The sequence below is a fragment of the Pseudoliparis swirei genome, chromosome 4, assembly GCF_029220125.1.
Source record: "Pseudoliparis swirei isolate HS2019 ecotype Mariana Trench chromosome 4, NWPU_hadal_v1, whole genome shotgun sequence".
In the NCBI taxonomy this organism is placed as follows: Eukaryota; Metazoa; Chordata; class Actinopteri; order Perciformes; family Liparidae; genus Pseudoliparis; species Pseudoliparis swirei.
The window spans coordinates 1,030,563-1,051,350 of record NC_079391.1 but is presented as its reverse complement, the minus strand read 5'-3'; the positions used below and the strand labels follow the sequence as shown (position 1 = coordinate 1,051,350).

Genomic DNA, 20,788 nt, shown 5'->3' with positions numbered 1-20,788 from the left:
CTCCCTCCTCCCTCCCTCCTCCCTCCCTCGTTCCCTCCTCCCTCCCTCCCTCCTCCCTCCTCCCTCCTCCGCGATGCAGAGCGCTCCTCGCGGCTCACATCTGTATCTCGAGCACAGAACCGTCTCCCCGCCAACAAATTAGCTTCGCTGAGACTTCCACCGGGAGGAGGAGCAGAAGAAGAAGCTAAGTGTTTCCTGATTGGTCGACTCGGGGAACGGAGCTCATTGGTTGAGAGACTTTTACTCCGCCCTGTAACTGTAAAACGTTTCCAGGGCGCGATGGAGGGCGGTGCAGACGGAGGCTGGACGATGGTGATGTCACCACCTGGAGGAGTCCACGCCGCCAAAGAGACTTTATCAAGTTTTTAAGGGTGGAGGACGGACGCGGCGTCACTTCCTCGTGGTCGCCCCCGTCTTTTACAGTGATTAAGAGTATTCCGCTCGTCTGAAAGGTCAATGAGGTGTTCAGGCTCCTCCCACTGCTCCTCTTGTTGGTGTTGCCCTCCCCCGTCCATCTTCTGCATCTTCATGAAAGGCCTTCATCCTCCACCACCGACACTGAGCTGTGAGACGCGGGGAAGCTGCATGAATAGGCTCCTCCCCCCTCTCTCTCTGGCTCCTCCCCCTTTTCGTCCCTCCCCCTGGCTCCTCCCCCTTCCCAGAGGGTTAACTCTGGACAGCTCCCCTGCTGGCAGGAAGTCTTTCTTTTTGAGGTGTTTTCCCCCTCCATGTTCCTCCTTTCTGGGACTCTCCTGCCTTGGGGGGGGGGTTCTACTTGTACAGGCTCATGGTGGAGCTCTGGTACATGCACATGTAGGCGTCACACAGCAGCCGGCGGGCCTGGCCCTGGATGCTCTTGGGGTCCAGGGTGTGCAGCTCCTCGGGGCTCATCTTCAGGTACGCCTCCACCTCGGGACACGGGGACACCTGCGGGATGTTGAAGCCGTTCTGACCCCCTGCAGAGAGCCGTGGTCATGTGGTCAGCTCGGGGTCAAGGTTCAGGTTAAAGCATCACAGACAGAGAACTTGCAGATATGTGAAGATGAAAAACTTTTGGATTCAAACTGAATTCTTTCCAGGATTCATTAGTTTTATTTTAAAGTTCTTTAATGTTTTGGCCCAAATAAAAATAAACCAGCGATTAGACGTTAAACTTTTAGTCAGTTAGTTAGTTTACTAAAATATTTACATTATCGACTAGTCATAAAAGTATTTTTTTGGGCAAAGACGCTCCAGCTGCTCCAATAGTGACGATTATGAACTTTTATTTTCTTAAAAAACATTTGACTGAATCCATCTATCAGAAAAACTTATGTGCAAAATAATTTAGAAGGAACATATTGTAAAGTAGTAAATTAAAATAAATGGTACCAAAGATTGGAGCTAAATGTATTATAGTACATAAAAATACAACAGACTGATCTTTATAGTCCGGCTCATAGTCCATAAAGCAGTCACTGGTTTGACTTCTCAGAACATTTCTAGAACCCGATCAGCTCTCAGAACCAGATCCAGGTCTTCTGGGACCCAGAACTAGATCCAGGTCTTATGTTAGGTGTATGTTAGTGTACACGACTGTATTCTTTTATGTTGCACTGATTCATGCCGAGATTTTTCTTTACATGTAAAGTGCTATAAATGTATGTGTAATAAAATGTGTATATATAAATATACAAATATATTAATATTTTATTTTAAAAATATATATATATATAAAAAGAAAATATAAAAATATACGAATGTGTACAAATATTAAAATATAAAAGGATAATAACATATAAATAATATATTAATATATATATAAATAAATATACATATATCCTACACCCTATAAAGAAAATATAAAAATATTAATGTATACAAATATGAAAATATAAAAGTATATTAAATACATGAATAAATATATAAATATATATACATATATCCTACACCCTATAAAGAAAATATAAAAATGGATGAATGCATACAAATATTAAAATATAAAAGTATATTAAATACATAAATATATATATATATAAATACATATATCCCACACCCTATAAAGAAAATATAAAAATATATGAATGTATACAAATATTAAAATATAAAAGTATATTAAATACATAAATAAATATATAAATAAATAAATATACACCATCCTACGTCCTCCTTCTCCCTCCGTCACCCACCGTCGCGGTCGGCCATGCTGTCGAAGAAGAGCCAGGAGGAGTCGGCGCTGCCGTACTTGACGAAGGCGACGTAGTGGCTGGTCTCGATGCACAGCACGGCGAACAGCTCCATCCTCTGGCGGGGGAAGCCGCCCTGGCGCCCGGCGCCGTCTTGCAGCTCCTTGGGGACGGACAGCTTGCCGTGCCGGTGGGCTTTCCTCCTCGGGTGGAGGTGAACCTGACGGACCACACACACACACACGCCTGTTATTCACACGCTACATGTGACATGACTAGCAGGGGTCATACGTGTGGACCGCTGGATGTTCAGGACTTCAAACCAAATTTCTAAGAGGAAACATTTTGTAAAATGATTTTAAACCTTAAATGAAATAAATGAGTTTGACAATAGTTTGATTCAAAGAATAAATATGGAAATAAATGTTTATTCTTTTAATCAAACTGTGTAAATGAACATATGACTATAACCAAATTTCCATGACTTTTCAAAAACTTTTGCGAATTAATTTCTTTTCCAGGCCTGGAAATAATCTTTTTTAAATTCCTTGACAGCTTTGAAGTACATTTGAGGATTCATAATGCCAGATGATAATAATAATAATAATGTTGATAATTCAAACTTATATAGCGCATTTCTAAATACACAAAGACCTTAGATGAGCATTTAAATATCACAGTTCTGTGTATCTAGTGAAACACGTGTGATTCCTTTGGCTCTGGCGCCCCCCGGTGGAGGAACCTGACCTTACGCCCTCGTTACCTGCGTATTGCACTTCTCACAGAACTGTTTGATCTTGCCCGCCGTGATGTCGCCGTCTTCGTAACAGTCGCGACACTCGAAGATCGCCAAGCCGCCGCAGATACGACATTCCCTCGGAGCTGGAGGGAAAAACACGGAATTCAATCCGACTCACAAAACGTCTACAGCAAGTTTAGAAACAACAAAGAAGAAGAAGAAAAACAAGACGAAGAAGAAAAAGAGAACAACAAGAAGAACAACAAGAAGAGGAAGAAGGAAAAAAACAAGAGGAAGAACAGGAAGAGGAAGAAGAAAAGGAAGAAGAACAAGAGGAACAAGAAGAAGAACAACAAGAAGAGGAAGAAGGAAAAAACAAGAGGAAGAACAAGAAGAGGAAGAAGAACAAGAGGAAGGAGAACAAGAACAACAAGAAGAGGAAGAAGCAGAGAAAGAATAAGAGGAAGAACAACAACAAGAATAAAAGTAAGAAGAACAAGAAGAAGGAGAACAAGAACACAAGTGGTCCTCACTGTCTTCGAGCAGGTCGGTGATGTCCAACTCCAACGAGGGGAAAATCTTGTTGAACATCTTGAAGTCTTTTCCAAAGCGCGGCATCTGGATGATAAGGCAGGAGGGAGCCTGGAGGGAGGAGGAGGAGGAGAAGAAGAGGAAAACAAAACAAGAACAGGAAGAAAGAGGAGATGGGGAAGAACAAGGAGGAGAAGGAGATGATCTCCTGTGTGGAAGGCTTCTTCATATTTAACTCATTAGACACAGAAACTCTGAGGAAGTGAATAAAGTTCATTTTGCTTTTGTTTCATGTTTTTAAGTTGTGGGTTTTTCCCAAGTCAAAGTGGATTGACTCAGTTCCAGTAGCTCCACAGCTGGACACGGGACGAGTCTCTGTGAGATCTGTGTTCTGCATTTATGAGACGACCAGCAGTGGAAGATGCTTTTCATTCATTAATGTTTGTAAATTAATGTAATTATAAATGAATGTCATTTAAATAAACACATTAACTGTCGATCAGTGCATGTTAACTCTTGTCTTTAACATGTTGTTCTCCTCATCAACACTGAAACAACCACAAGACTTAAGGTCGGATTTAATACAATTCAAACTGCTCTAGCTCTGCAGCCAATATGAACTATAACTGTTAACTAGAAGTCCCTGAAGGAGTTTCCAGATGATTCGTTGCAGTACAGAACTGCACGATGATAACTGATAATAACTGATAACTGATGAGAAATGTTTATAACTGATAACTGATGATAACTGATGAGAAAGTATGAGAACTGATAACTGATGATAACTGATAACTGATGAGAAATGTTGATAACTGATAACTGATGATAACTGATGAGAAAGTATGATGATAATAACTGATAACTGATGAGAAAGTATGATGATAATAACTGATGATAACTGATAACTGATGATAACTGATGAGAAAGTATGATGATAACTGATGATAACTGATAACTGATGAGAAATGTTGATAACTGATAATAAATGATGATAACTGACGATACTGATAACATGGTGAAAGTCTCTCTACCCAACTCAAGCTAATCAGTCAGTTTTGTTAATGAGTTGAAATAATTCACCTCTGCAAACTTGAGGTCGCTGTTGATGAAGGACCACTCCAGCAGCTGCTGGATGGTGGGGACGCCCACCTTGTCCTTCTTGTCCATGAAGATCTGGTAGAAGTAGCAGTCCTGGACCTTCTGGCCCGCCGACCTGCAGACAAGAGCGGCTGTAATCTGTGCAGCTATGAAAAGAACTTCCCACAGTAGATGTGTCTCACATAGCCAGGGTTTGTGATTCTATTCTCAAAGCGTTAACACTTTATTTTACTCTAACAATAGATACTGAAGTGGCCATTTGTCCCAATAACTCAAATAAAACTATGAATCAAATGGCCATGACGCACCGTGGGGGTTTTTGAGTTGACGCAGGCAAAAGAAAGAAATGTCGTTCTCCGTACGTCATTATTCTGATAATTTATTTACTAAACAAACCAAAAGAACAAACAACATGTTGACACTTCCTCTCTGTGCTGGTAAAACAACATCGGCCACCCCGGTGCATGCTGGTCCTGAAGCTACTCACACCTCCATATAACCACAGTGTTACCCAATCAGTGAACCCTAAAACTAAATATCTCTAAACAACAATCACAAAGAATTAACTAAAACGATCATAAGCTCTTTCTTCCATATCAAAATATAACCTAAATAAGATATGATTAATCAATATTACTTTACAATAAAACTAAATACAAATGTCAAAATAAATAGCTCCAACAGATATGTTGAACTGTTAAATTAATAAACATGTTTTTCTCCTGTAAAGAGACTCAGTGATGTTAGTCATGTGATACTTTACAATGCAGTGGCTTTGGTATGAAAGCATTACTGTAGAAATACGACAGCATAACCCAAATGATACAGTAGACCACATGATGAATACCAGAGAGAATGAACCATGACTCTTACAGGGAGTTTTCATATCGTGATCAAAACCCCTCCCACAGGTAAACCACGCTGTCTGTACCTGCGTCTGCAGAGCTTCCCGTGCATGTCCAACTAAAGCTTTGTGTGTGTAACCTGCTTTAAAAAACTATTTGTTGGATTGGTAGAAGCTTATCTGAGCCGTACCTGAGCTTCAGCAGCGGGTCCACCCTCAGGATGTGATGGAAGAGGATGTTCAGGAACTCCTCAGGATCTGCAACGCAAGAGGAGCTTCAATGAGACGTGTCAACGCTGCCATCAGGTGGAGACACCGAGTCATGACACGCGTACGCCGCAGCAGGAGAATATACGAATATAAAAGCTGGTTTTATCCTCAGTGGAGTCACATCATCTAAATCCTAATTCTTAACACTAGAACATAGAAGTTGATGCTAAATGGAGTCCGATTCATGACAATGAGCGCAGTGGAAGAGGTATGAAAAACAATTAATAACCCATCTGCCCCGTCCTCCTCACCTTTTTCTTCGGATGTGAACCCAGAAGCAGCTTCTACGTTCTCCAGGATCCTCCTCAGCTTCATCACCTTGGTAGCACAGACGTAGCCGTGTCTGCAGGACCCAGAACGCACCGGCACGAGCAGATGTTACATTCAGGGTTTGACGATGAAGCAAATAATGCAATTTATAATAGTCAGGTTTTTTTATTTCTTCATTTATCTGAGTTCAGATTTAAAACGGTCCGTCAGCAAGTGAAGCGTTCTGCAGTTGATCACCTTGAGCTTCCTGTGAGTCATGGAGTGTAAAACACAATCAATAACCGATAACACAGGGCGATCAGCTGAGACTCACATGCGCAGCGGGTTGACGATCTCGGTGCGGAGCAGCTCCTGAGTCTCTCGGTAGAACTCCACGTCGCTCTTCGAGCGCGGCCTCAGCAGAACCGTGTCCAGAACCGAGCTGAAGGAGAACAGGCTGCGGAGCACGATGAGCAACACGGGTACGTCATGGAGACGTGGATTTAACGACGCGTGTTTCATGACATTCGTACATATTGTGTTAGTTGATTACTCGGGAAATACTTTCCATCGGAATCTAACTTTACTTGGAAGTTTTTTTATCACTTAAAATAAAATAAAACGATTTAAACTCTAAACTGGTGGAAGTATTTTCAAAGTAAAAAAAAAAAAAGTAAAAATATTTTTGACTTTAAAAACAAAATGTAAATGAATGAATTTAAATGTTTAATTTTTTTTATGTTTACATTTTTTAATTTACAAAAAAAAGTTTACATTTTTTTAAATAATGTATTAAAAAAAAGTACACAATTATTAACAAAATATAAAAGAAATCCACAATAATTTTGAATTATTATTATTATTATTTTTTGACGGCCCTGTGGCAGAAACCACAGGTGAGCCTCCATCCAGCCACCGGCTCACAGCAGGAACAACCCGACCCTCCAGGTGGAGCCGGTGGGCAAACAGTCAACCTGAGGGCCTCTGGGCCGACAGCCGACTGAAGCCCAGGCGCTGGTCCAACATGCAGCTGATGGAGCATTCACTGACCAGAAGAGGGTTGAATCCAGGTAGCAGGAGTTGTAGTGGCCCTGGATGCCTTTCTTCTTTCCCACCATGACGTCCAGGCCGTCGTTCTCCGTGCGGGGGGGCGTGTTCTCGTGCACCACCTCGCTCAGGTACCCTCCGAAAGCTGCAGGAACACAGTGACGGCGTAAAGCCCGGTGGAGAGAACCGGCGCCCGGCGGCCCCGCGGCTCCGGACTCACCGATGGAGTTGCAGCGCTCGATGGGGTTGGAGGAGTGGTGCAGCGAGGGGAAGCGGGAGTCGGGCCGGCAGCACTTGAGCTTCACGAACAGCGCCTTCTTGGGGGGGCAGGTGAAGTACCGCGTCCCTTTAAAGGTCCCGTCGGTGCAGCCGGGGCACTCTTCCTCCTGGAGGGGAAGACGAAGAGCACGTCGGTAATCAATAACTGACAATGTGGGAACAAATCTAAATAAAAGCAGTTTTATATTTATTCAGCGATTGACTGCTGATTGACAAATATGCTGCATTTTACTGCCCCGTGTGGCCGTAAAGAGAATTTCATTAAAGTTAATAGTTCAACATTATGGAAAATATTACATTACATGTCATCTATGTTTTTAGTTTTTGGGCTGTGGCCTTCTGACACCATGAGGTTGCCAGGCAACCAGCTTATAGAGGAAGTCACTGTGATAGTGACACCCCGTGAAATACATCGTAATGCTTGTTGTTGTTGTTGTAGGGTTGTAAGATAACATGATATTCAGTGAGCTTTAGAGGTTCTAGTTGTCAGGTTTAGACACTTTTAAAACACAGCAAGGCCAGCTAGTCTTCATGCTAAGCTACCGCGCTGTACACTTATATTTAACTGATATTAGAGCATTAAAGATGTTTTCAAGCCGACTCTGCAAGGAGAACGAGCATATTTCATAAAAATGTTAAACTACTTTTTTCCCTAAAATGAATCGAGCAACGCGTCTCAGTCCGTCTGCTGTCCTGTCTCTGCATGTCTCGACTCATCTACCTGCATGTGCGCCTTTTGCTGTTGTTTACCTGTCTGATTGATATATTTCACTGTCTCTGCATGCGTTCATGTTCCGTGTGTCTGATGCTTTTATTCCGTTTGAACAGAATTCTCCATGATTGTATTTGCTCATTGAGTTCTGAAGCTGTCTTCTTGTTGCATGTCTTCGTACTTGACGATGTCTAAGAGGATATTCACTATTCTCACTTTTAATTGTTTGTGCACCCATTGGACAGTGTAACTATTGTATAAACATTGTATACGTGTAATCTTGTGTTTTTAGGCGTGTTTCATGACGTCTGTCCCTTATCAAATAAACCAAAGGCAGAAAAACAAACATGGTCACATCCAGCTCATGCACCAGAGACGTGGAACACGCGGGGTCAGAAGCAGCCGACCCCGAGGTCAACGCCGGTCCACTGCAGCGGCCCTTACCAGCTCCAGCCCCGCCAGAGGCTCCAGCAGGCCGGGAGGAAGGCCCACCCAGCGGATGACGCCGCACAGAGGGGGGTTCTCCTTCACCTCCACCAGAGAGCCCACCTCCAGGCCCGGCTGGCCTCGGGAAAGGGGCGTCGCCGGATGCGGCGATGGGGGGGCGACGGGCGACGGGGGCTCGGGCTGCTCGCCCATCACCGACTGCACGGAGAGCGAGAGGGGCCCGTGGCTCATGCTGTCGATGGGCCCCGCCTTCCTGTTCAGGCTGAAGGGCAGCGAGTGGAACTTGTTGTCGCTGGACAGCGAGGCGGGGGGCGGGGCTCTGGAGGGCGGCGAGGCCTGGTTGGAGTCGGGGGGCGTGTCGGTGAGCGACTTGGCGGGGTCCTCTCCAACTGCAGGAGGGAATCCAGAAACCAGAACTTACTGTACAGACAACAGGAAGAACGCAGCAGACAATGAGAGTAACTTCACTTCCTGGTTTCATGAGCCAGGAACCTGAAGGCTGGGGAGCTCCGCCTCCTCAGGGGTCAGTGTCTGATGTTTTACACCGAAACCGTCTCAGCGTCTCGGGACATTTTCACACCAGAGCCAACGAGTCGTTCCGTCACTACGGTGAACGGCGTGTTCGTCAATAAATGGCAGAATTGAATGTCCAAAATGATTGTTTATATTCGTCACGAGTTCTGGAAACACTGATCCACGGCTCGGAGAGATTCTGATGTTTAGGGAACCAGAGTGCAGACTCGGTGTTTGGGTCGAGTGTGAAAAGCCCGTAGAGACGTGTGCAGACCCCTCATCCCGTCTGACGTGCCTTTAAATCGTTGCCTTCGTGAAGTGGGAAAGTCACTTTATCATTTAAAAAATCCCCCTAAAGAGACGAGTTCCTCGCAGCATGGCTGGAGAAAGTCAGAATGTTTTACTTCCAGAAAGAGTTCCGACTGAACGTCCTGAGTTCTTGAATTAAGTGACTTTCAGCTTCACGAAAGACAACAAGCCGCCGTGTGAGAGCGAGCTGAGGAAGCGATACCCGGTCACAGGAAGCGGAGCAGTTGTGAAAACGCCACGTCGGCCGTTCACGACCACGACTAACGTCGGACCTTCGTGTTAAAATACTTCTACAGACGCTCAAGCTGTCGGTTAACGCCGCTCACGTGACGTGATGCGTAGGGCTGCAACTAACGATTATTTTGATAATCGATTAATCGGTCGATTATTTTTTCGATTAATAGATTAAAAAACCATAAACACTTTAATTTTCAACCCTTTATTCAAAACAGGGTCCGTACGGTCATGGAAAACCTGGAAAAGTCATGGAATTATTAAATGGCTATTAGCAGGCCTAGAAAGAAAAAAAAATCCCACAATGTTTAGAAAAGTAACGCAAATTTGTTTTATTCAAATGTTAATTTACACGGTATATATACAGTATGCTTTGGAATTCTCATTGTTAGTTTAAATACTACATCTTCTCACTTTGTCACGTATCGACATAGTTTTCACAAAATGTTTAATCATGGAAATTTGGTTTCGTCATGGAAAGGTCCTGGAGACCCACTGGTCACCATGGTGATGAACCCGTCACAAACAGACTGACAGCTTTACTCTCCTGAGTTGGCTATTTATGGGTTAAACGCCTCATACGGTGAGGGGCGGGGCTTATCTCTGTTACCTTTCTCCATGGAAAAATATTTTCCGCCACGGAATAAATAACCACGTTCTCTACGTCAGCGGTCCCCAACCTTTTTTGAGCCACGGACCGGTTCCGTGTCAGAAATTATTTTCACGGACCGGCGATATAAATGACGTAATACATATGACGTCATACAATTATACGAAGGGTATAAAGTGCCAAAACTACAACTCATCATTACGCCGAATTAGTGTGAGCCGTGCTTGTTGACCTGCAACGAGCCGCTGATGGAGACGGCGACACAGACGTGTGTTTGGTCCGCTGCTCCTCACCGAGTTCTGGTCGCTGTCATTAGAACAGGCAGAGTTGTGTGAAATGTCCCTTCAGGCCACCGTCATTTGCATCTCCAACACATTTTTTCTAGCTCGGACGGCTCGATTCACCGGGTGGGTTTGTTTACAAATGGGTTGCAGGTCTATTCTGTTGCAGTCGGGTCTTTTGTGGTTGGAGTACCGCTCAAACTCTTTTAAAAGCCTCTTCCACCCGGTCAACGTCTGAAACATGTAGAATGTTCCGCTGTTCACTCGCCCTGCAGCAGCGACTTTATCGGCCAACTTGAAAACAGTTGTCATTTCCCTGAAGTGACAGAATTCATTGAGCAGGTTGAATATGTTTTAAGATTCTTTGTCACTGTGCCGCCAGCAGAGGGTTCGGCGCGTGAGACTCGCCTGCAGCGATAAACCCGAACTTTAAGACTCCTGAACGCGGCTCAGACACACGGGTGGATCCGCTCCTTTTTCAAAATAATATATTTTTCCGACTGATTTAAAAAAAAAAATTACAACTTTTTTATTCACTTTTTTTTCCGCGGCCCGGTTCCAACCAAGCCGTGGACCGGTACCGGGCCGCGGCCCGGTGTTGGGGACCCCTGCTCTACGTTATCCTCTTGTGGAAATGCCACACACGTCGTGACATGTAGCGCCCTGGTGTCTGGGGTCATGACGTCACCCGGAGGCGCACTTAGCTCCGTGAATGTCTCCGACGACGTGAAGGACTTCCGCATCCAGCGCCACGTGAGCAGCAGCAGCCAATTAGATTCATCAACAGAGGCGCAGCTCAGCGCTGATTGGCTCTCTCAACGCAGCGTCCTGTCCTCTCCCTCCCTCTGGTTTCTCCTGCGCCGCTCTGCGCTCAACTCAACTTTGTTTATACTCCGTGACTTATTGAGCGCCGTGATAATCGCGCGACACAACGAATCGATAATGAAATTCGTTGCCAACTATTTTAATAATCGATTTTATCGATTCGTTGTTGCAGCCCTAGCTGGAGGAACACCTGGTGTGATGCCTCCAGGACGCGACCACAAACTCAATATTCAGTTCACATCCAGGAAGACGTGAATATTTAAATCAGTCGACGGCGGGAGGCGTCACCTTCTTCACAACTGGCCCGCAGCGCGGTGACGTGATGGAGGGATGGACCGCGTGACCCGGGAGTGAAAATAACAGGTGCTGATGAATCGGCGGATGAGTCCCAACACGATGAATAATTATTACTTTTACGAATGCGTCGGTGTGCAGACGGCGTCACACAGAGGTTCCTCTGGAGGAGGAAATCTGCAGCGAGCTGAGAGTTATCACCTGCAGCTCTGAGTATTATTAAAAGCCTGAGGGCGACACCACCTACACCACCTACTCCATGCAGGTGGACCATCACATTGAAATGGGAATGGAGGACGAGACCAGTGGGGAGGTTTTCAGAGCAAGCTACTGCAACTCTACTGCTGGTTGTTCCGTTGTGTGGTTGCATAACCTCCAGTCCTCCCACCTGCTGAGGAGAGGCTCCTCCCATCGGGCCTCCTCTTCCCTGAGGTCTTGTAGAGGTCAAGGTTTCTTAAGGAGAATAAAGAAAGGAGACTTTCTCCTGTATCCAACATGTTGCTCGTCTGTAAGCTACTGGAAGACGCTGCATGTCCACCAGTGTCAGACACACACCAGGGCAAAGCTGCCCCTAACAAGTTAATGTTGCCCCTGATATCACTAGGAGGGGCAAAGAAGGCCCAATAATGTCCTCTGATAATTCAGATAATTTAATCCTGTTTTTAGTTTGTGTTCTTTGTTGTGTGTGTCCCATCTGTACGAGGCAGGTACACACTAACACATCAATAAAACAGGATTAAATGATCAGAATCATCAGCTCATTCGGGGGCATCTGTTGCCCCTCTAGTGACATCAGGGGCAACATTATACCTCTTAGGGGCAGCATTGCCCTTTGCCCCGGTGTGTGTCTGACACTGAACTCATCATTGTTATTGTCTCATTCATTTCTTGAGAAACCTTGAGTCATACAAGTACAAAATAATTCCCAAAACTCACTTCATGTGCCCCATTCTCAGCAGGTGGGAGGAGCCTGTTCCCGTAAATCACTCCACCAATCGCTTCTTTTGAAGGACATGTCTACTTAGGCCCAGAATACGTCTCCCAGTCCCGGCCCGCAGGAACCCTGATCCACCACGTTAGTAAATCAAAGTATATAGATCATTATTATTATTATAGGGTGTGCCTGAGTGAAACAGAGTTGCTTGTAGCTTGCTTTAACAGGAGCTTGCCGGTGTGATGGTTGCCGTGAGTCCCCGTGTTTTACCTTCATCAATGTACCATGTGCTTTTGGATTTGGGCGGGGCGGGGGGGTCAACAGAGCTGCCATTTAAAGTATAGTAAAACTCAGACTTGCTTCTACTGCCACACTGATGACCTAATCCTGTGAATAACACAAGTACACGAGCAGAACACACGGGTAAGCATGTGTGTGTGTGTGTGTGTGTGAGAAAAATGTAAATAAAAAAAGGGAAATTAATTAGTTTTCTGCATAAAGAATCACACAGACATCAAAGCGATCGCCGTAGCAACACATTCCTTCACATCAAAGCAGCTGCGTCGGGAGTTGCTTGTAAAAAAAGAAAAAAAATAGTATTTTGTTATTATTATCTTTTTTTGATGGAATTTTCCCCAAAAAGTGAAATATTTGCCTAAATATTTCAAAGTTTGACCAAAACCTTTTTTTTGGTTTGTTTATAGATTAGTCTAAAACCAACAGGAAATATCATCAGAGGGATAATTAGAAGTACTTTGATATCTTTTACTCGACGCTGGTGATGGCGTGCACCTTAAAGAGCGATCAGTTACCATGGCGACAGCCTGCAGTACCTTTGCTCTTGGGCTTGCTCTGGCCGGACGACGTCTTGTCGCTGCCTCTGGGGGCAAAACTGTGTTTCTGCAGCCGCTGGTCCTGCATGGAATATTCTGCCCGGAAACACATCAGAACATCCCCGTGAGAGGCGGAGCACTCATCAGCCTACGTCAGGATACCTACGTCAGGATAACTACGTCAGAATGCCTACGTCAGGATACCTACGTCAGGATACCTACATCAGAATAACTACGTCAGAATGCCTACGTCAGGATACCTACATCAGAATACGTCAGAATGCCTACGTCAGGATACCTACATCATAATAACTACGTCAGAAAAACTACGTCAGAATGCCTACGTCAGAATGCCTACGTCAGAATACGTCAGAATGCCTACGTCAGAATGCCTACGTCAGGATACCTGCGGCATTTTAAATAACCACCAAGCAGTATAAAGACTCTATATTAGCTTCCCTAACTTTAAGAAACGTTTAACGGATGTGTTGCTTATGGAAGGTTCAAAAACATCTTGAACTTAACTGCACGCTGACATAACTTTAACTTTTAGTTTTTCTTTCTCACTGGACTGTCTCATATCGAAAGCATGATGAATAAGGAACAAATGAACAACAAACTATTTTTAGGGTACATGTGAAAGTATCTCTAATGAGTGCCAGCATATATATATATATATAATACGAGTAATAAAAAATATTACATATATACATTTAAACTGTTAAAGGAACAAATTAAAATAATAAATCAAATGTTGTATATATATATATATATTATTATTTTTAAATAAATAGTTATATTTCTTTTTAATTATTTTTTATTATTAATTTAACATTTTAGTTGAAAGCAATATGATGTCTTACAGCAGCTGGAGAATACTTAATCTAAATATAATTAAGTATTCATCAACTGTTGTAAGATATCTATATTGCTTTCAACTAAAGAAATAATAATGAAGAAATATATATATATATATATTATTTTTTATTTTTTCATCATTACTTTTTTTAGATTATATATATATATATTATTTTTTTTCATTATTATTTTTTTATTTAAAAATATATATATATATATGTATATATAAACAGGTCTGAGTGCTAAAAGGAAAGGCTTCAAAGAGAAATTTGCAAAATGAAGTAACTTCTAGCTTTACAGAGGCGTCAGTGGCACGTAAACAAATCAATATGCAACGTGGGGAACAGAGAGCCGAGTGTGTCGCTCCACTTTCAAAACAAGTGAGGCCTCCACACAAAAGACTCTCTGTTCCCGCCGCGAGCAAAACAAACTCGGAGCGCTCGCAGGGAGCCGGTCAGGAACCGTCAGGAGCAACTCGCCGTGGCGTGAACACAGAAGTCGAGGCGACTCACCTGGCATCACGTCACAGATGGGGACGAGGCGGGTGTGCTCCAGACTGGCAAAATTACACAGCAACTTCCCGTCAAACACGCCATCCCAGTCCCCGATAGGGTTGTCCTGAAAGAGTCGGAGACATGAGGTCAGAGTGACTCCGCCAAGCGCTCTTCATCTCCGCAACGCCTCTTCCTCCCCGGAGCTCAAAGACGTCTCATCGCTCTAAAGACGCTCCTACGACCCACTCTGCTCATCTCCTCGTCTTCCCCCTGGGTGCTCCGCGAGGACCTGCACTATTCTCCTCCTGCGCTCTGGATCCCGGGACGCTGCTCCAGAGAGACGCTGGCCGGAGGAGGCGGAGCGGCGAGGCGGAGCGGCTCTCCTCAGCTGCCTGCTGGCCTCTTGCCACGTTGGTCACACAGCACCAAGCCTCGACCTCACGGCCGTGTGACTGCGTGGGCGGCTCGGACGCACCGAGGGGGCCGCCGCTGACGGCCGGCAGTCAAATGCCTCGGTCGCGCTTTTCAAATCTGTCTCCGCGACTACAACACCCGCCTGACAACGGTAGTCATAGCAACCAGCCGCTGTGACCCCAGGAAGCGAGACACGCCGCCGCCGCCCCACGCCCCCCCCCCCCCCCCAAAACACTGGACCGAGTCGGGACGGTCCGAAATAAATAAAGTGAAACGGAGACGGCTGAAATGCGACGCTGACCAGGTCACAAGAAAATAGAGTTGGAATAATTTTATAATCTCAACATTTAAGCTTTTAAAATATACGATCAAAGTGAAAGTTACAAGTTTCACTTGAATGTGTAAACTTCTGATTTGTTTAAATATGAGCCAAGAGAAGTTGGACATTTGGGGAAATGCATTTTTACTTTCCTCATTTTTTAAAGCTCATCACGTATCAAACACCTCGAAGTCTAAATCTAATCTCCGTTTGTCGAGGGCTCAGAAGACGGAGTCACCGGTTCCTGCAGAGACGGAGTCCTCGTTTGACTCGTTTCCCACGGGGCGCCGGCCGGCTGCCGGCTTCAGGCGAAACAACTAACCCGTCCGCAGCAGAGAGGAAACACTCCTTTTACTTTGAAGGAAGCGAGTCACGTCGTCAGGGAGCGAAACTGGCCGAGAACTTCATTCTTTTCCTTAATTTCCTAGAAAGTCGAGTAATCTTGGAGTCGTTCCATCAGCTGGTTGCGGTCAGACGCACGGCCGTGGACAACTCTGACTCACCATGTCGACGCCCACGTAGTAGCCCAGGCTCTCGTTGCCCGGCAGCAGGTCGCAGAAGATGATGGTGCCTCTCTCCGGCCCGTCCCTGGTCTGCACCAGGACCCTGGAGTTGATCTCCAGCGGGGGGAAGTCCTGGTCCTCCTCCACCGGGTTGCCGTGGTCCACCTCCAGCTCGCCCAGGGCCTCGTCGTCCTCCTCGTCCTCCCAGAGCTCCAGCTTGTCCAGGGCCACGAACACGCCGCACTCGTCCTCGCAGCGGAAGAGCTGGCGGCCCTGGTAGGAGCCCTCCGTGAAGCCCTGGCCCCGGCCCTCCTCCTTGGGAGACGGGGGGGGGGGGGGAAAGAGGAGCAACTCATCATCCTCACAGACAGCTGGCTACCAGAGTCTCACCGGAGGGGCGGCGTGTGAACCGAGGCCTGAGCTCCGGTCTGAAGGCTTCATCTCAAGAAGAATATAAACATTGTTCTGCAATAAGCAGCTCTTTGTGTTGTACATATGGAGCAGCACGACATCTAATGATCAGATTCAGTGTTGAGATTAAGAGGAATGAAAACACAAGTTTGCCCTCGTGTTGGTAGAAATACGACTTCTTGGTTTCAGCCTTCTCTAAAAGAACACCGGCGTCTTTGAAGCTTCAAAAGGGCAGAAACACACAATAGTACACAACAGTAAGTCAAAACGTATGTGATGCACAACGTGTCGAGATGAGACACACAACTGGGAGTATTTCACATTTCGTTGTGCCTCTGCAGCAGCAACAGTCCCCAGATAGCTCGACAAGTCAGCAGAAACTTTGATTTGTCCCAGGCCTTCAGAACGAGCTACGAGTCGCAGCGCGACCGTGTTCACGCCGCGCCCACGTGAAGCTGGAGCGTCACGGTCCAGGTGAAGACACCTGGGTTCACTCTTGGCATTGTCCCTCCTACTCATGTTGATACTGAAGTGCATTAAAATAGCAGACTCATAGCCCATCGACTTGCTCACAACATCTCATCGTTCTGTCGATCGGATTTGTTAAGAGTACACTTCATTACATTGTAATTACCATGAGCTCTTTAATGGAGAACATGGTTGGTGGCTGTACAACTCTTCTTAATAGATCAAGTGTGTTTTAATTAGCTGCACTATGGTTCTGATGCGGCTTTAAGCCAGGGTTTTTCCTGCATAGAGAAAATGTGGGCGCGTGCCTAAGCCGTTTTCCCGAACGCCGATGACAAATCCCGAGCGCCTAAGGCAAAAAAAAGTCTGCGATGGGAAAAAAATATATATATAAAATAAATAAATAAAAATACCTGTGTTCATCACATCAGCGAATATGTTCTCAATAGTGTTTCAAGTCGGCTACAGCCGAACCCTCGTTCTGTTTTGATCACTAGTAATCGAATTGATAAGCGTGTCTTCTTGTCTGATCAATACGCAACTGTGAGGTGAATGGACAGAGACACACAGACCCAAAACAAATTTTGGGAGCACCGAAGACCCATTTTGACCCAGGAAAATCCCTGGAAGCAATACAAGAAAAGCTGGTTTCAAGATGCTCCCCACAGCCACAGTTTCTTTTCTACCTTTCCTATAAAGAAGTATTCACAGTTGCAGCGATGTTTAGATCCACATCTGGACAAATCCTGTTCAAGTTGTTCCAAGTTGAAACTGACTTTCTTTTCTGTTTTTCCTTGTCTCATTTGCACAGAAATACATTGTTTTAAATACATTTCAAGTTTCAACTGCTAAAAAAAAGAAAAAATAGATATACATTTAAAAAGAATATATATTTTTTATAGATATGAACAAAATATAGATATGATATATATATTTTTTATAAATAAATATATATTCTTTTATTATTATATATATTTTAATCTTTTTAAATTATTTAATAAAAAATGTATATACAAAATAATAATCATAAAATGTACATAAAAAAAGAAATTATATATAAATATATTTATTATGATACAATTTTTTTTGTGAAATATCTATATATATATTTTTTCAAATATTCTTTTTAAATGTATATATATTTATGTTATTATTTATTTTTTTCTTTAGCAGTTTGTTAAAAAGTTGAAATGTATTTAAAACAATAATGTATTTCTGAGCAAATGAGACATCTCATCAAGGAAAAACAGAAAAGAAAGTCAGTTTCAACTTGAACAGAATTTGTCCAGATGTGGAACTAAACATTTATGTTAGTGGAAAACAACATAGATGTCTTACAGCAGCTGTAGAATATACACTTAGACAAGACGAGCATTCATATTCATACTGCAGTAGAGCTCTCTTGAAAAAAAAAAAAGATCACAGAGGAAAGAAAGAAAGAATAAACACGTCAGCTTCTCTAAAGAAATACCTATATTTTTTTTTATAAAAATATATATTTTTTAATATATATTATTTAATAAAAAATGTATAAACAAAATACTAATAATTAAAAGTAATAATTAAAAAATGTTTAGATTAAAAAACATATATATATATATATATTAAACAATGTCACCAAGACTAATATTTATATTTATACTGCAGTAGAGCTCTTGAAAAAAAATGATCACAGAGGAAAGAAAGAAAGAATAAACACGTCAGCTTCTTGAAAAAAATATATATAACAATATATATATATATATTGTTATTATTATTATATTTTATATATTATTTAATACAAAATGTATAAACAAAATAAAAATAATTAAAAGTCATAATTAAAAAATATTTAGATAAATATATATATATATATTTTGTTATTATTATTCATTTTTATATTTGAGATATTATTTAATAAAAAACGTATAAACAAAATAATAATAATTTAAAGTAATAATTAAAACGTGTATAGATAAACATTTATATGTTTATATATTAGGGCTGTCAGCGTTAATCTATGAGATTAATTTGGCCGCGTTAACGCACTAAAATATTTTAACGCAATTAACGCAACATTTGTATTACTGTACTTTATTAATCCACAAGGGGAAATTAGTTATCTGCATTGAACCCATCCTTAGTTATAAAGGAGCAGTGGGCTGCAGTGATGCGCCCGGGAAGCAACTGGGGGTTCAGTGCCTTGCTCAAGGACACTTCGACTTGCTTCCGGTGTTCGTTGAAGTTTTTACACTCCTCTGAGTGTCAAACCGCAGCAGTACGGTTTGACACTGTTTCCGTTTTTAAAACAATTATTTCGCCGTGAAAATAAGGATCATAAATCAGTTAAACTCGTGGATGAATCAGTCGGGTTTCCTCCTGCTCTCCTTCCTCCCGTCTCCCCCTCTGACACACAGAGGAACGGAGGGGCGACGTGTCGGGGGACGCAGCGCGGAAAGAACTCGTCACACGAAACCTTCACCGTGATTGGTCAATCCGTTTGTCTGTCAACATTTCGGGGAAAAAACAACCGATGAACACTCAGTAAATCACAAAGGACCTCCCACCTCACAGGTGAGGCTCATTAGCAGCCTGTCAGTCAGAGAACAGAGAACATGGCGCGAGGACAATGAGCCTCATTGAATAGAGCTGAGATTGTTCTGGAATGTTTGATGTATAACACGTGGGGGTGTGTCACATGCAAAAGACTTTAAACGGTGAATTTAATTTTTTTTGTAAAATGTATAAAATGAGCCCAGCCTCCAGAGGGTGAACGTGACATATGTGAAGTCAGTCAGTTACCAAGGCCACTGGTTCTGCTGTTCAGTGTTAAAGATGACAGGACCAATGGGGTCTCAATATACTTTCTTTTTTTACTAATCTGATGTTTCACTGAAGAAACAATTTATCATCCACAATATTAAATACCTCGCTGGCACTGTATATGTAGGAGCCTCTTTGAAAACACAGCTCTGTGTGAAGTTTTGTCTTTAAAAAGAAGGAAAAAACTTTTTTTCGCGATTAATTAATCGCAATTTCAAAATGTGCGATTAATTAGTTAATTTTTTTTAATCGATTGACAGCCCTAATATATATATATATTAAACAATGTCACCAAGACTAACATTTATATTTATACTGCAGTAGAGCTCTCTAAGAAGAAAAATGATCACAGAGAAAAGAAAGAAAGAATAAACACGTCAGCCTCTCTGAAAGAAAGAAACGAGTGAGTTCTCACCAGCAGCTCCACCCCAAACCAGATCCCGGAGAGGGCTCGGTCGGGGAGCAGCGAGCCCTTGAAGCGCACCACGCCGGGCAGAGGCTCGTCCCCCGAGCGCAGCTGGACGCGCACCTTGGAGCCGCAGTCGATGTCGCGGACGCGCTCCAGCCGGGCCTTGTTGCACAGGAGGGCGTAGCGCTCCTCGCAGTTGGTGATGGGGAACAGCAGCTCGGCCAGCTTCTCGTCCAGCTCCAGGACGTCCCGCTCGTCCAGGCTCAGCACCACGTTGGCCTGGTCCAGGATGCGGAGGCTCTTCTTGCCCTTGCACGGGGGCAGCGTTCTCCCCAGGCTGTTGCGCTCCTGGCAGGCCTGGCCGAGGCTGCCCCGGGGGACCCTCAGGGTCTTCTGGGGAGGCTTCTCCACCGCGCACTCCTTGACGACCATGTAGAAGCGCCAGTCCTCCCGGTAGCCGCCACTGGGCTTCTCCTGGCTCCACAGGGCCGAGCTCATGGCTGCATGCTGGGCAGGAGCTCCAACGTCAAGGCACGCTTGACCTGGAGGAAGACACCACAAATCCTCTTAACCCTCCTGTTGCCTTTGGGGTCAATTTGACCTCATTCAATGTGTAACGTCTCTTAAAAAATGATTGACATCTTTTTTTTTTGCTTCATATTTCATGACTTTTCCTAATTTATTGGGGACAACTGGGAAAACATAAAATTCACATGATGATATGTTTTCAATGTCCTGAACACAACTTATACATTTGCAAATTTGACCCCAGGTGTAAAACATAGAGGAAATATCAACTTTTGTATTTATTTAAAGGGCTATTTAGGTAGTCAACAAACAAACATAAAGTGACACTTAAACTTGGGAAACAATATTAATTCTAATAATCTTCTGGA

At 43.7% G+C, this 20,788-nt stretch overlaps 1 protein-coding gene across 2 annotated transcripts; it reads right to left on the bottom strand.

The window, feature by feature from the left end:
• Positions 1-640: 640 nt before the first annotated feature.
• Positions 641-20,429, bottom strand: cylda (cylindromatosis (turban tumor syndrome), a). Of its 2 annotated transcripts, XM_056413778.1 has the most exons (16): positions 19,899-20,429; positions 15,803-16,117; positions 14,585-14,690; positions 13,215-13,310; positions 12,652-12,768; positions 8,379-8,770; positions 7,164-7,329; positions 6,947-7,088; positions 6,231-6,353; positions 5,899-5,990; positions 5,569-5,635; positions 4,516-4,648; positions 3,438-3,546; positions 2,929-3,047; positions 2,169-2,385; positions 641-956 (listed from the first exon to the last, which is right to left on the bottom strand). In XM_056413778.1, the coding sequence occupies exons 1-16, from the start codon at positions 20,388-20,390 to the stop codon at positions 772-774; spliced, it is 2,871 nt and encodes a 956-aa protein (XP_056269753.1). In that variant the 5' UTR covers positions 20,391-20,429; the 3' UTR covers positions 641-771. The 2 variants fall into 2 exon arrangements, with proteins under 2 accessions (XP_056269753.1, XP_056269754.1); XM_056413779.1 differs by lacking the exon at positions 12,652-12,768.
• Between the last annotated feature and the right edge of the window lie 359 nt (positions 20,430-20,788).

Excerpts from the sequence above, each read along its gene's own strand:
- cylda (XM_056413778.1), bottom strand. The coding sequence starts at position 20,390 with ATGAGCTCGGCCCTGTGGAGCCAGGAGAAGCCCAGTGGCGGCTACCGG. Across the intron at positions 3,048-3,437 it reads CACCGACCTGCTCGAAGACA|CTCCGAGGGAATGTCGTATC; the intron begins GTGAGGACCACT and ends TTTTCCCTCCAG. Across the intron at positions 2,386-2,928 it reads GTGAGAAGTGCAATACGCAG|GTTCACCTCCACCCGAGGAG; the intron begins GTAACGAGGGCG and ends GTGGTCCGTCAG.